This window comes from Dendrobates tinctorius, unplaced genomic scaffold (assembly GCF_039654945.1).
Source record: "Dendrobates tinctorius isolate UK_male_01 unplaced genomic scaffold, ASM3965494v1 ptg000181l, whole genome shotgun sequence".
Classification (NCBI taxonomy): Eukaryota; Metazoa; Chordata; class Amphibia; order Anura; family Dendrobatidae; genus Dendrobates; species Dendrobates tinctorius.
The window spans coordinates 12,337,113-12,353,117 of NW_027361848.1; the positions used below are offsets into that span (position 1 = coordinate 12,337,113).

The 16,005-nt window shown below is 42.4% G+C and overlaps 1 protein-coding gene across 9 annotated transcripts in view; it reads right to left on the bottom strand.

Annotated features, from left to right (window-relative positions):
- TMEM181 (transmembrane protein 181) overlaps window positions 1-16,005 on the bottom strand; it is a 527,451-nt gene that overhangs the window by 173,346 nt on the left and 338,100 nt on the right. For all 9 annotated transcript variants that reach the window (XR_012221450.1, XM_073551884.1, XM_073551880.1 and 6 more), the window contains 3 exons: window positions 10,786-10,907; window positions 9,980-10,099; window positions 9,794-9,874 (listed from right to left, as the gene is read on the bottom strand). Coding sequence is in view for 8 of the 9 variants with exons in the window: in XM_073551884.1 (XP_073407985.1) it covers window positions 9,794-9,874; window positions 9,980-10,099; window positions 10,786-10,907 (323 nt within the window). In the remaining variant the exon portion in view is untranslated. The remainder of the gene's footprint in view (window positions 1-9,793; window positions 9,875-9,979; window positions 10,100-10,785; window positions 10,908-16,005) is intronic.

Here is a 16,005-nt window from a genome sequence, read left to right on the forward strand (position 1 = left end):
GCAGCAGCACGAGCCCCCATGGCAGCAGCACAAGCCCCCCTGGCAGCGCGCTGCACATCGGAACACCCTCTCATCCCTTCCTGCGGCCTGCAGTATCACCCCACTCCTGCCTCCTCCAGCAGCGACCCTGGGACCCCGCTTCACTGCAGCCACCACCCCCGGTAACCAATAAGACACCTGGATTATAAGAGGCACCACCATTTTATTTAAAAAAGTTTTTTCCTATTTTTCTCCTCAAAATTTGTGGTGCGTCTTATAATCCGGAGCGTCTTATAAAGCGAAAAATATGGTATATGGTAACCTTCTGATTGTCAGCTATTCTGTGTCATCTTCATGTAAAATTCCTATATTTCTACGAATAATTCGTTTTCTAGCATTAAATTGTGGACTAAAATTAATAGAGCACACCAATTTTTTATTTTGTACATTAATCAAATTATTATGGATTTGTGGAATCAATAAATCCTCATTTTTTGTTGAGAACAATTTTTCTGGCACGATCAAGCAACCAATGTGGATACCTTCTTTTTTTAAGTTTATCACAGCAGAAATCAATTTCTTGAGATAGTATATGTGTATCGCTACAATTTCTGGTAATTCTTGTCAGCTCTCCCACTGGAATTGCCTTTATGGTGTGGTGGGGATGGCTACTCGTCGCATGCAAAATGTTTCCAGCCAATGGTTTACTATGTGTAGAAGCAACAATGGGAAAACCTGCAATACAGTGTAGTTTGAAATCCAAGAATGTAATACACGTGAAATTCCATTGATGAGTGAAACGCAAATTAAATTCATTATTGTTCAAGTACCCGACAAATTCCGGTATGGCAGACACATCCCCCCCCCCAAAAAAAAAAGAGGGCGTCATCGATGTATCTGCCGTACCAGAAGATGTCGGGCACAAAACAATTATTCACATTATACAGAAATCGTTCTTCCCAGTATGCCATGACCAAATTGGCAATTGAGGGGGAGTGTTTTCCCCCATAGAAACTCCCTTACACTGTAAATAATATTGATGATTAAACAAAAAATAATAATGTTTTAAAATAAAACAAATTGCCAATATAATCACTCAAATCCTTGGAATAGTCACTGTATTTATCTATATGGAATTGCACTGCTTCGATCATCACATTTTGCGGTATGGATGTATACAATGAGATGACATCACATCCTAACCAGTGTTTTTTTCCCATGTAATTTTAGATAATTGGCTCAATACTTCCTTTGAATCCTTCAAAAAACCCACTGTGTGAATGCATAGGGGCTGTAAGAGGGAGTCTCGCCAGTGGCTCAGGTGTTCCGTAAGGGAACCAATACCCGACATTATTGAGTGCATGGGGGGAGAATTCACATTTTTCCCTTCACCCATGACAGCACCACCTGAGAGAGGGATCCGCCCCGCCAGGAACCTACTGAGACTTAAGGGGCGGCACCTCTCCCCCGCTTCAGTTGGGTTACAGTTGGGTTCCTGTCCTGGAAGGAACCCCACTGTCGGCGGTGCCTGTCATGGGCGAAGAAAAGAAAAGGAACCCAGCCCCGTCCCGGCGCGGGAAGAACAGGTGTCTCACCTGTAGCATCGGCCGTCGGGTGCTGGACGCGCAGTCCCCGGGCCCCCCCGGGGTTCCGGGTTCGTGTGGGCGCTGGTGGGATCCCCGGGGTCTGCGGGAAGCCCCCACCGCGCCGCCCTCCCCTCGCGCACGCCGAATCTCGATCCTCATAGCAGGCGAGAGACGCTGGCTTCTTCCGGCCACTGACGTCAGCGGCGCGTTGGATGCTGGGTGCGCGGGCTGACGTCAGAAAAAGGCGACGGCGTAATGGCGCCGGGTGCGACGCCAGCCGACTTTCTGAAGCGGTCGGCCGGCGGTCGCAGGGGGGAGGGGAGAGACACGCTCACCAGAGTGGAGGCGCGTCATTTAAAAAGAGGAGGCAGCAGCAAACGGGCGGTGCAACATGGAGTCAGAGCAGGAACTTTCAGCATCCCTGCCTCCCTCTCAGCCCTCTGGCAGAAAGCATGGAAGCCATTCAAGCAGCAGTCGCCCCAGCCGCAGGTCGGGGGACTCCTCAAGATCCAAAGAGCGCAGGTCACGTGCTCCAACGCAGCTTCCGAGTCCGGTACCCTTGATTTCGGGTGGTGAGTGATCTTCGTGAATGTTAGCATTATGTTAATAGGGGGGTTAGCAGTGAACACACTTAAAGTTCAGGTGTCTGCACTAGGGGCGCTCTACAACTGCAAATTGGCATCAAATAGGTGGGTAGCCAGATTTATTAAATCCTGCCATAGAGCTAGGCCTATCCCAATACCCCGGATAGCCCCCTGGGATTTAAACCTGGTGCTAGAAGCCCTTACAAAAGATCCGTATGAGCCATTACATCAGCTACCCCTAAAGTTTCTGACCCTAAAAACGATCCTGTTAGTGGCCCTTACGTCAGCCCGCAGAATAAGCAACTTACAGGCTCTCTCAGTAAATCCACCTTATACGCAAGTCTTTCAGGATAGGGTAGTGTTAAGAACAGACCCCGCTTATCTGCCCAAAGTAGCATCAGATTTCCATCGGGGTCAGGAAATTGTCCTTCCATCTTTCTGCGAGAACCCAAAAAATCTGGGGGAGGAAAAATTCCATAGTCTGGATGTTAAGAGAGCTCTCGTAGAATACATATCTGTCACTAGCCAGTGGAGGAGGTCCCAGTCCCTAATCGTAGCTTTTCAGGGTGCCAGGAAAGGCTATGGGGTTTCAAAAGGGACTATTGCTAGATGGATTAGGGAGGCCATTAGTGTAGCCTACACAGCTAGTGGTATCCCGATTCCTGACGGCATCAAGGCTCATTCCACCAGAGTCGTGGCGACCTCCTGGGCTGAAAAAGCAGAGGTATCGATTGAACAGATTTGTAAGGCCGCTACCTGGGCCTCACCTTCAACCTTCTTTAAGCACTATAGGTTAAATCTATCCTCTGCTGACTTAACCTTCGGTAGAAGGGTGCTGCAAGCGGTGGTCCCTCTCTAAGGTGTTTCGAAGTCTCCAAAAATCTCTCAGGTGGTGCTGTCATGGGTGAAGGGAAAACCACCATGGTTACTTACCGGTAGCCGTTTTTTCCGGAACACATGACAGCACCCGTATATTCCCCCCCCTTTTTCACCGTATGGGTGTGCACAATTAGTAGGGTGTTTTTGAGTGTTGTGGTGTTGGATTAAACATGTAACTAACCGGGAATTCCTCTCAGTGCTCTGTAACCCAACTGAAGCGGGGGAGAGGTGCCACCCTTTATGTCTCAGTAGGTTCCTGTCCTGGCGGGGCGGATCCCTCTATCAGTTGGTGCTGTCACGGGTTCCCGGAAAAACCGGCTACCGGTAAGTAACCATGGTGGTTTTTTGAACCTTCGGCAGACTATACAAAAACGGGACTAGTGGATGTTCAATTTTAATATATTCAGATTGACTCTTAATCAGTACCCCAAGTGCAAGTCCCTCATCTACAAAATTAAATAATTCCTGCTGGAATTTACTTGTCGGGTCTATTGCCAATCTCATAAGTAGAATCATCTTTTAAAAGGTTTTCAATTTGTTGTTGATAAATATCAGTATCCATCACAACTGTCAGACCACCTTTGTCAGCTTTTTTTATAGTAATTTGAGGCATGTTTTCAATTTCTTTTAGCGCTTTGCGCTGTTGAAAATTCTAATTACAATTGATTATCATTAGACAAGGCAGACTGTTGGAGTGAACGGAGATCACGTTCCATAGTATTTTGAAATTTTTCCATACAGTCAACCTTGGAGTGAACTGGATAGAAATATAGATTTTTTGTTAAATGTTGAGCCTGATTAACTGATTTACTAAACCCTATGTCTTCCCTATTTAGTTCTTTTAGATTTTTTAAGGCAAGCTGTTCTTTAAACATCAATTCACTAAAGGCATTAACAGAAAAATCATTACATAGTAAAAAAGACAGCAGGATGGCACTCACCGTTCTCTTTAAATGATTCACTTTATTTCATATCAACAAAGCATAGGTACCGGCACGGGAGAGATGTAAAAAGACGGACAACAGCCGTTTCGTGCACAATGCACTTCAACAGGTCCCAGTTGCTACTGATTATTGAGCAGTCTGAACATGAGTCCGGACAGAATTTTAAAGCCGCAAAACTATTTTCTACCACAGTATCTGCTGAGGAGGGGGATGTGTCCCCTAATGATTTCTCCAATAATGCCAAAAAGCTGGAGAAACTTATGATCCAAGAGACGAAAATATGGTGGGATTTCAGCACATTGGATAATGATATCCAGAAAAACATGATCCCCAGAGGGTTACGTCTCAAAAAGGTACCCACCACTATTTACTCACAGGAATTTGTAGAGGACTGGAATAAAATTTTGAGAAGTTGCTCGATTAAACTCATGCAATTTATCATGAAACATGAGGAAGATAATATGAAAAAAATTCAGGCTGAAATCTCGACAATAAAGACGCAGCTCGAGGAGAAAGAGCCTGATAAATGTAAAGATCTGGTAATGAATATCCAGCAATCTGTAATTAAACTTGAAAATACCATTATGTCCTGTAAAAAGAACAAATTCCATCGTGATGTGAATGACTACCAGCACAACCAGGTGTATGAATGGGGAAGGTGGACTAATTCCACATCTACTCCTCGTTCTATTTTGAAACATCATAGCAGATCGGCAGAATCATTAGAACGGCATGTTTCATTTAGCTCCTCAGAAGCGGAATCGCTAAATAACAGTATGAATGAGGTTTACCTTGAAGATAATGCCTCAAATGATAATTTTTATGCAAAAAGCAATTCATACTATAGGAGACCTAAAAGACAGTTCTCAAAAAACGGAAAAAGCGGGGTGGGCGTAAGCACAGGTGTGCACACAAGAATGACCACCCGCAACAAGAAGTAACTGCTGACAACAATTTTTTGCCTTCTTCCAAAGATTTTTTTGATTTTTCCAATGTATTGAATATCTCTAGATGCACCTTAACAAGGGAACAACTCCAGGTTCTCTCGCTGGGCCTCAATTTTGCACCTGATAAAACATTTGACTTGTTTCAGACAGACACTCTTGGACATTAACCATTTTATTCGGAATCTTACTGTGAGGAAACATTTTTTTGGTGAGGAATCTTGTGAATCAACTAAATGTAATGATTTTTCTGTTAATGCCTTTGGTGAATTGATGTTTAAAGAACAGCTTGCCTTAAAAAAATCTAGAAGAATTAAATAGGGAAGACATAGGGTTTAGTAAATCAGTTAATCAGGCTCAACATTTATTAACAAAAAATCTATATTTCTATCCAGTTCACTCCAGGGTTGACTGTATGAAAAAATTTCAAAATACTATGGAACGTGATCTCCGTTCACTCCATCAGTCTGCCTTGTCTAATGATAAGAAAATCAATTGTAATTTGAATTTTTAACAGCGCAAAGCGCAAAAGGCAATTGAAAACATGCCTCAAATTACTATAAAAAAAAAACTGACAAAGGTGGTCTGACAGTTGTGATGGACACTGATATTTATCAACAACAAATTGAAAACCTTTTAAAAGATGATTCTACTTATACGAGATTGGCAATAGACCCGACAAGTAAATTCCAGAAGGAATTATTTAATTTTGTAGATGAGGGACTTGCACTTGGGGTACTGACTAAGAGTCAATCTGAATATATTAAAATTGAACATCCAGTAGTCCCATTTTTGTATGGTCTGCCGAAGGTTCAAAAAAAAAGTGAATTCTCCCTCCATGCGCCCAATTATGTTGGGTATTGGTTCCCTTACGGAACACCTGAGCCACTGGCAAAACTCCCTCTTACAGCCCCTATGCATTCGCACAGTGGGTTTTTTTGAAGGATTCAAAGGAAGTATTGAACCAATTATCTAAAATTACATGGGAAAAAACTCACTGGTTAGGATGTGATGTCATCTCATTGTATACATCCATACCGCAAAATGTGATGATCGAAGCAGTGCAATTACAATTAGATAAATACAGTGACTATTCCAAGGATTTGAGTGATTATATTATATTGGCAATTTGTTTAATTTTAAAACATTATTATTTTTTGTTTAATCATCAATATTATTTACAGTGTAAGGGAGTTTCATTGGGGGGAAAACACTCCCCCTCAATTGCCAATTTGGTCATGGCATACTGGGAAGAACGATTTCTCTATAATGTGAATAATTGTTTTGTGCCCGACATCTCCTGGTACGGCAGATACATCGATGACGCCCTCTTTATTTGGGGGGGATGTGTCTGCCATACCGGAATTTGTTGGGTACTTGAACAATAATGAATTTAATTTGCGTTTCACTCATCAATGGGATTCCACGTGTATAACATTCTTGGATTTCAAACTACACGGTATTGCAGGTTTTCCCATCGTTACTTCTACACATAGTAAACCGTTGGCTGGAAACAACATTTTGCATGCGACGAGTAACCATCCCCACCACACTATAAAGGCAATTCCAGTGGTAGAGCTGACAAGAATTACCAGAAATTGCAGCAATACACATATGCTATCGCAAGAAATTGATTCCTGCTGTGATAAACTTTAAAAAAAGAAGGTATCCACATTGGTCGCTTGATCGTGCCAGAAAAATTATTCTCAACAAAAAAGAGAGGATTTATTGATTCCACAAATCCATAATAATTTGATTAATGTACAAAATAAAAAATTGGTGTGCTCTATTAATTTTAGTCCACAATTTAATGCTAGAAAACGAATTATTCGTAGAAATATAGGAATTTTACATGAAGGTGACACATTGTCAGCTATTCTATCAGAAGGTTACCATATAGTTGCTAAAAAAGCGGCCACATTGGGCAATATAATTTCTCCTAGTTTCTCAGATTTTCAGACCAATAAGCGCACCTGGATAGAGCATCCAGGATTTTATCGATGTGGTGGAGCCAGATGTAGAACCTGTGCACATTCTAAGGTAATGCGGTTTTTTTCAGATAGTGAAAATGTGCGGCAATTTAAAATTGGTCAGTTTATTAATTGTAATACAAAGAATGTTGTATATATGATTATGTGCACTAGTTGTAAATTGAACTATGTAGACTGCACTACAAGAAAACTAAAAATGAGAATTTCACAGCATATAACCGATATAATCTCTCTTGGCAGTTCTAATCGGACCATGTCTTTTGCCTCTAAACATTTTATTTCTCAACATCAAAGGAATGTTTCTTCACTTCAAGTGGTGGGAATTGAGAGAGTTTGTGTTCCATCAAGAGGTGAGGATTTTAAATGACATTTAATGACCAGAGAAGCTTTCTAGATGTTTCAGATGAAAACCTGTGTTCCAAATGGACTGAATGCACGAAAGAAATTTATGTTCCATTATTGATGTGCATAATTTTTACATTGGAAATCTGTATATATCTGTATTCGTTTATATGTAATTGGTATATTTTATACTGACTTGTTTTTATTTTTCGGTTTTTGTATTACCGATTTTATTATTATGCACCATGTCTGTTTAAGCTGTGATTGGTGGGAGGTGGTATATATTCAGCATGGTGTTCACTTGAAAGTAGCTTGGAAAAAGAACTTATTGTTCGAAACGCGTTACTATTGCTATTCCGCTATGATTGGCTTGTCCGTGTATCTCTGTTCTTATGCCTTCAATAAATTTTTTGCATATTTGGAAGCTGGATTAAATTTTTTTCTTTGGATTGTCCCAGTCAACCAGATTAAGGGCATCATTTCTAAGCTGGTCAAACTTTGCCTTTCTAAAGCTCGGTGTTTTTGTGACTCCCTGACAAGTCCCCCTAGCGAAAGATACATGAAACTGTACAATATTGTGGTCGCTATTTCCTAGATGCCCGACGACCTGCAGATTTGTTATTCTGTCAGGTATATTAGATAGGATTAGGTCTAAAAGTGATGCTCCTCTGGTTGGATTCTTCTCTAATTGTGAAAGATAATTTTTCTTGGTTATTAGCCTTTATGGGTTTCGCAGGTCTCTATTTCACAGTTAATATTTGGGTAGTTAAAGTCCCCCCTAACAAGGACCTCATTATGGGTTGCAGCTTCATCTATGTGCCTTTAGTAGTAGACATTCCATGATTTTTGTTATATTTGGGGTTTGTAACAGGCCCCAATGAGAATTTTGTTACTATTTTTCCCTCCATGTAATTCGACCCATATGGGATCGACATCTTCATTCCCTTCACTAATATCCTCCCTTAAAGTTGACTTTAGACAAGACTTTACATAATGACAAACCCCTCCTCCTCTCCGATTTTTACGATCCTTTCTAAAACAGACTGTAACCCTTTAATTTAACTGCCCAGTCATAGCTTTCATCTAACCATGTCTTGGTTATTCCCACTATGTCATAGTTACCTGTAGATATTTCTGCTTCTAGTTCTTCCATCTTGTTTGTCAGGCTTCTGACAAACTGATGAGCTTGGGTATCCCATCGGTCACATCCTTGATCTTCGCACCTGAGAGGCAGCATACTTCTCTTGCGGTTATTTCCAGCCTGCAGATGGCTACTTCTGTGTCTCTCAGTAGTGAATTTTCCACCACTACCACTCTTCTTCGCTTCTTGACTGTACTTTTTGCTTTCACTTCTGGGTATTTCTGTGTGCCCTTTTCTTCTTTGCTTGCTGGAAGTGCCTCATCCTTAGGTGCGTCATCTTCTTCCTCAACAAGGCCTTATCCGTGTCTCAGTTCTGTGGTTGGTGATTTCTCCTTTTTACTTCTTTTGGTCACATGCTTCCACTTGTCTGCTTTTGGAGGTTCTCTGACACTTTCTTCACCTTTTGTGACCCGTAGAGACGCTTCTGTTCTGTCTAGGAAGTCTTCATTTTCTTTGAGTTTCAAAGTTGCAATTCTTTCTTCTAGACCCCCGCAACTTTTCTTCTAAAATGGCCAGTAGTCTATACTTTGGGCAGGTGAAGTTGAATTCTTCTTCTGGTCGATCTGTGAACATGTAGCACATGTTGCAGCTAACCATGTAGGTTGTCACATCTGCCTTGTTGCTCCTAGATCCTGCTGACTTGCTGTGTGTCTTCCTTCTTCTGTAATATACTTTGTGTAACCTTCTTGTGTAATTTGCTGTGTTTTTTCCTTCTTGTGTAATCTACTCAATCAGCCAAGGTTTCTTGCAATAATGTCCTAGAGGCAAAAATTTGCGCGCCATAAAGTGTGCAGTTTGGCGCTGCTCTCAAAGCAGCTGGTTCTGGCTGTACCCGACGATCTTCTTGCTGATGGAGACTTCGATTTTCCCAGAAGGCACCTGGAATATGCAAATTGTCCTCCTCAAGCTTCAATCCCTGGTTTGGCGATGCTTTCCAAGCAGCTGGTCCCAGCTGTACCCAATGATCTTCTTGCTGAGGGATACTCATTGCTTTTCCCAGAAGGCACCTGGAATATGCAAATTGTCCTCCTGAAGCTTCAATCCTTGAGAAGACTTGCCTCATGACGGATAAACTCAAATTGAAAAGGTTAATCTTAATACCGCAGGTCCAGAGGCCATGTCAGCAAGCAACATTAAATGCTGAAATAGTTATCTCCAGATTTGTCACACTGCTCTTCTCCCCCTTCTCTTTATTTGTACTCTGTGGTCCTGTACAGGAGCTTGCACTCCCCATTAAATATAAACGGACCAGCATCAGGATGCCATTCCGTAGCTTGACAAAGCTGCATATTAACCTGAAATGTGCTATATGAGGCACTCATTGTTTAAGAGCATATACATTCTGAAGAGCAGTGACGCAAAAATGTGTTTTATTATTATTACTATTGCTTTTATCAACTTACAGTCACCATGAAAGTGAGCACAACAAACACAAAACGGAACCAGATTTCCACTTGAGAAAAAGTTGGATTGTAGGTCTTCCACTAAAAGAAGAGCAAAACAGGCGTTAACTTGTCAGTAGTAAAGTACAGAATGGTAAATGAACTGTCTGCGGCTTGCACTGGGTCCAAAAATCAGTATATACTCACGGTAAATGTGACAGCTGTAAGTTTGTATTTTAGCAGGTTCAAATTTTCAAAGCGGACATCTAGATTATACTGGGTATAGTTCAGATATCCGAGATGGACTACTATGATCTCATCACATTTCTGAAACCAAAGACAACAAATAAAAAGTACTACTAGACAGTGTAAAACATTTAAAGGGAACCTGTCATGTCATTTTTATGTATTCAAAACGTTTCCCCCCCAAAAAAAGGTCCAAACATATATGTTATAAAAACAGTTATCACCCTCAGGTGATTGCATCACATACTTTCTATTTCAGTCATACAGATGGAACTTTGTAACGGTTCAGTCATGGTCCTATTGTAATTACTTAAGCCTTGCATTGTGATTGATTGATGGTACTGGCCCAACGTCACGACAAACACCCAGCAAATCCTGTGCGTGGGCACAGCACATCCGCTGACCGGGCATGTGTACTAGCTCTGGGTGTACAGCCCCAGCTTCATATTAAAAGTGTGCATGCTCCGGAGTCACTGTGAGTCACTACTCATCATATAGACCCTGACTCACAGCGGCTCTGGAGCATGCACACTTTTAATATGAAGCTGGGGCTGTACACCCAGAGCCAGTGCACATGCCCGGGGAGCAGATGGGCAGTGCACACCCGCAGGATTTGCTAGGTGGTTGTAGTGACGTCGGCGCAATCAATCACAATGCAATGGGTGTGAATAATTACTATAGGACCATGCAATCAATAGCAATGAACAAAGCCAATGGACGGCTTTAGCTCTTCCAGCTCTATGTCTATTACTGGCAACGATACATACCTGGGCACAACTAAGTATCCTTGGACGAGAATGCTGCTTGTTATCTACGTAGGACACGGTCGCATCAGATGACACACCATGGATTTTTACAGACATTGTAAAATTGTTCTGGAAGCTGGATTCTATGCATCAGATAAATACACAATTGGGAGAAAAATTTTCTCAGTAATAATATTAAATAAAACCAATGTACTGTAAGGTATACAATAAATATCAGGTGCGCTTTCACTATCTAATAATGTAATACAATCTCTTTACCGATTCTTTATACAAATCCAGGACAGGGATGGTGGCTTAACCCCTTAACGACCGCCGATACTCCTTTTAACGGCGGTAGTTAAGGGTACTTAAACCACAGCGCCGTTAAATAATGGTGCTGTGGAAAAAGCAAATAGCGCCCAAAGAGTCGGATTTAGCCGAGACACCAGATAACATGATTCGGGTCGGTTTTTACCAACCCCGCTTTTGCGATAGCCGTTAACCCTATAACGGCAATCGCAAAAAAAAGCAGCGATTTTGCAGTTAATTTCTCCCTCCTCTGATGTGATCAGACATCAGAGGAGAGAAAAATAGGTTCCCCGATCCCCCCCGGTACCTCCCGGTGGTCCTCGAGCCCTCCTGCCTCTTCCGGTGGGTGCCCCATCTTAGTCCGGGAAGAAAATGGCGGGCGCATGCGCAGTGCGCCCGCCAAATCTGCCGGACGATTCCATTCATTTTGATCACAGTGATAAACTACCACAGTGATCAAAATAAAAAAATAGTAAATACCCCCCCCATCCCGTTTATCACCCCTTTATTTAGGGAACTATAATGAAATAAAGAAAATATATTTATTTTCATTTTTCCATTAGGGATAGAATTAGGGTTGAAGTTAGGATTAGGGTTGGGATTAGGGGTGTGTTGGGGTTAGGGTTGGAGCTAGAAATGAGGGGTTTCCACTATTTGCCAAATTTGGGGGTCTAATTTCTCCTGTTACCTTGTGAAAATAAAAAATAGCGGGCTATAAAATAATTTTTGAGTAAAAAAATGATTTTTTATTTTCACTGCTCTGCGTTATAAACTTCTGTGAAGCACTTTGGGTTTTAAAGTGCTCACCACACATCTAGATAAGTTCCTTAAGGGATCTAGTTTCCAAAATGGTGTAACTTGTGGGGCTTTTTCACTGTTTAGGCACATCAGGGGCTCTCCAAACGCGACATGGCGTCCAATCTCAATTCCAGCCAATTCTGCATTGAAAAAGTCAAACGGTGCTCCTTCCCTTCTGAGCTCTGTCGTGCGCCCAAATAGTGGTTTACCCCCACATATGGAGTATCAGCGTACTCAGGACAAATTGCACATTAACATTTAAGGTCCTGTTACCCTTGGGAAAATAAAAAATGGCGGTGAAAAGATCTTTTTTTGGAAAAAATATGATTTTTTTTAATTGTACGGCTGTACGTTATAATCTTCTGTGAAGCCCTTGGGGGTTAAAAGTGCTCACTACACATCTAGATAAGTTCCTTGGGGGGTCTATTTTCCAAAATGGGTTCATTTGTAGGGGTTTCCACTGTTTAGGCACATCAGAGGTTCTCCAAACGTGACATGGCGCCCAATCTCAATTACAGCCAATTTTGCGTTGAACAAGTCAAACGGTGCTCGCTCCCTTCCGAGCTGTGCCATGCACCGAAACAGTGGTCCCCCCCCACATATCAGGTATCGTAGGTACTCAGGAAAAATTGCACAATAACTTTTGCAGTCCAATTTCTCCTGTTATCCTTGGTAAAGTAAAAAAAATTGGACCTGGAGTAATTTTTTTGTGAAAAAAAAGTTAAATGTTCATTTTTTAAAAAATATTCAAAAAATTCCTGTGAAGCACCTGAAGGGTTAATAAACTTCTTGAATGTGGTTTTGAGTACCTTGAGGGGTGCAGTTTTTAGAATGATGTCACTTTTGGGTATTTTCTATCATATAGACCACTCGAAGTGACTTCAAATGTGATGTGGACCCTAAAAATAAAATGGTGTTGTAAAAATGAGAAATCGCAGGTCAACTTTTAACCCTTATAACTTCCTAACAAAAAAAAAAAGTTTCAAAATTGTGCTGATGTAACTTAAACATGTGGGAAATGTTACATATTATGTTTTCTGTGTGCCATATCTCTGTGATTTAAGGGCATAAAAATTCAAAGTTGTAAAATTGCAAAATTTTCGCCAAATTTCCACTTTTTTTCACAAATAAACACAAGTTATATTACTGAAATTTTACCACTAACATGAAGTACAATATGTCACGAGAAAAACAATGTCAGAATAACCAGGATCCATGGAAGCGTTCCAGAGTTATGACCTCATAAAGGGACAGTGGCCAGAATTGTAAAAATTGGCCTGGTCATTAACATGCAAACCACCCTTGGGGGTAAAGGGGTTAAAGTAGAAAAAAACGTGGTTATTTTATTTCAGACCCACATGGTTGGCAACGTTTCGGCTCATGCCACTTGCCAATCATGTGGCTCTGAAATAAAATAACCACTTTTTCTCTATCTTCTTTAAAAGAAGTGCTGCCTTCATTTTTTCATGTACACACAATAATATATATATAAACATACATAAATCAAGAAAAAAGGGTAGCACTACCAAAATAATACAGCAGGTGAAAAACCTATTCAGCAGTGTCTAAACAGCCAAAATGACAAAAGGAAAAAAAATAGGCAGCACTCAAATTAGATGTGAAAAAAGTGGATACTTTACTGATCCTCAGATGGCAACGTTTCAACGGTGACCCGTCTTTGTCAAGCCAAACATACATACATACATATATCTATCTATCTATAATAATAAATGCCCTAAGCAGCTTCCGGTTGTAACAACTTCCGTCCAGTTGTAACCGGTGACGTCACCGCACACCTCTTTCCATGTTAACCCTCAACACACCACTCCTCCTCAACACACACACTCCTCTCACCTTTCACCATCTACACTCACTCCACATACGACCCTTTCTCTCACTCTGTCTCTCATACTCACGCCGTCATCGCCGCTGATCCACGATCCCCGACACCTTCTTCCGCCGGCGCCATCCTGGATCCAGACATGTTCTTGCGGCGACGCCATCTTGAGTATCGTGAAATCCCGCAATACTCAAGATGGCGTCGCCCGTGTGGAGGACGTCGGGATCCAAAATGGCGTTGGCGAAATCTCGCGAGATTTCGCCGACGCCATTTTGGATCCCGACTGCATCAACGCCGGCGACATGTTCCTGCGGCAACGCTATTTTGGATCGGCGAAATCCCGCGATACTCAAGATGGCGTCGCCGCAAGAACATGTCGCCGGCGAGGACGACGTCAGGATCCAAAATGGCGTCGGCGAAAACTAGCCATTTTGGATCCCGACGTCGTCCACGCCGGCGACATGTTCTTCCGGCGACGCCATCTTGAGTATCGCGGGATTTCACAATACTCAAGATGGCGTCGCCACAAGAACATGTCGCCGGCGTGGACAACGTCTGGATCCAGGATGGCGCCGGCGGAAGAAGATGTCGGGGATCGTGGAGCAGCGGCGATGACGGCGTGAGTATGAGAGACGGAGTGAGAGAAGGGGTCGTATGTGGAGTGAAAGAGTGAGTGGACGTGAGTGGAGATGGTGAAAGGTGAGAGGAGTGTGTGTGTTGAGGGTTAACATGGCAAGAGGTGTGATGCTATCGCATCCTCCCGATGCGATAGCATCGGGCCATAGTCTAGTGTATATACAGTGCCTACAAGTAGTATTCAACTCCCTGCAGATTTAGCAGGTTTGATAAGATGCAAATAAGTTAGAGCCTTCAAACTTCACACAAGAGCAGGATTTATTAACAGATGCATAAATCTTACAAACCAAAAAGTTATGTTGCTCAGTTAAATTTTAATAAATTTTAAACATACAAGTGTGGGTCAATTATTATTCAACCCCTAGGTTTAATATTTTGTGGAATAACCCTTGTTTGCAATTACAGCTAATAATCGTCTTTTAGAAGACCTGATCAGGCCGGCACAGGTCTCTGGAGTTATCTTGGCCCACTCCTCCATGCAGATCTTCTCCAAGTTATCTAGGTTCTTTGGGTGTCTCACGTGGACTTTAATCTTGAGCTCCTTCCACAAGTTTTCAATTGGGTTAAGGTCAGGAGACTGACTAGGCCACTCCAACACCTTGATTTTTTGCCTCTTGAACCAGGCCTTGGTTTTCTTGGCTGTGTGCTTTGGGTCGTTGTCTTGTTGAAAGATGAAATGATGACCCATCTTAAGATCCTTGATGGAGGAGCGAAGGTTCTTGGCCAAAATCTCCAGGTAGGCCGTGCTATCCATCTTCCCATGGATGCGGACCAGATGGCCAGGCCCCTTGGCTGAGAAACAGCCCCACAGCATGATGCTGCCACCACCATGCTTGACTGTAGGGATGGTATTCTTGGGGTCGTATGCAGTGCCATCCAGTCTCCAAACGTCACGTGTGTGGTTGGCACCAAAGATCTCGATCTTGGTCTCATCAGACCAGAGAACCTTGAACCAGTCTGTCTCAGAGTCCTCCAAGTGATCATGAGCAAACTGTAGACGAGCCTTGACATGACGCTTTGAAAGTAAAGGTACCTTACGGGCTCGTCTGGAACGGAGACCATTGCGGTGGAGTACGTTACTTATGGTATTGACTGAAACCAATGTCCCCACTGCCATGAGATCTTCCCGGAGCTCCTTCCTTGTTGTCCTTGGGTTAGCCTTGACTCTTCGGACAAGCCTGGCCTCGGCACGGGAGGAAACTTTCAAAGGCTGTCCAGGCCGTGGAAGGCTAACAGTAGTTCCATAAGCCTTCCACTTCCGGATGATGCTCCCAACAGTGGAGACAGGTAGGCCCAACTGCTTGGAAAGGGTTTTGTACCCCTTGCCAGCCTTGTGACCCTCCACGATCTTGTCTCTGATGGCCTTGGAATGCTCCTTTGTCTTTCCCATGTTGACCATGTATGAGTGCTGTTCACAAGTTTGGGGAGGGTCTTAAATAGTCAGAAAAGGCTGGAAAAAGAGATAATTAATCCAAACATGTGAAGCTCATTGTTCTTTGTGCCTGAAATACTTCTTAATACTTTAGGGGAACCAAACAGAATTCTGGTGGTTTGAGGGGTTGAATAATAAATGACCCTCTGAATAAACTTTTCACAATTTAAAAAAAAATTAAACAAAGAAATAACATTCTTTTTTGCTGCAGTGCATTTCACACTTC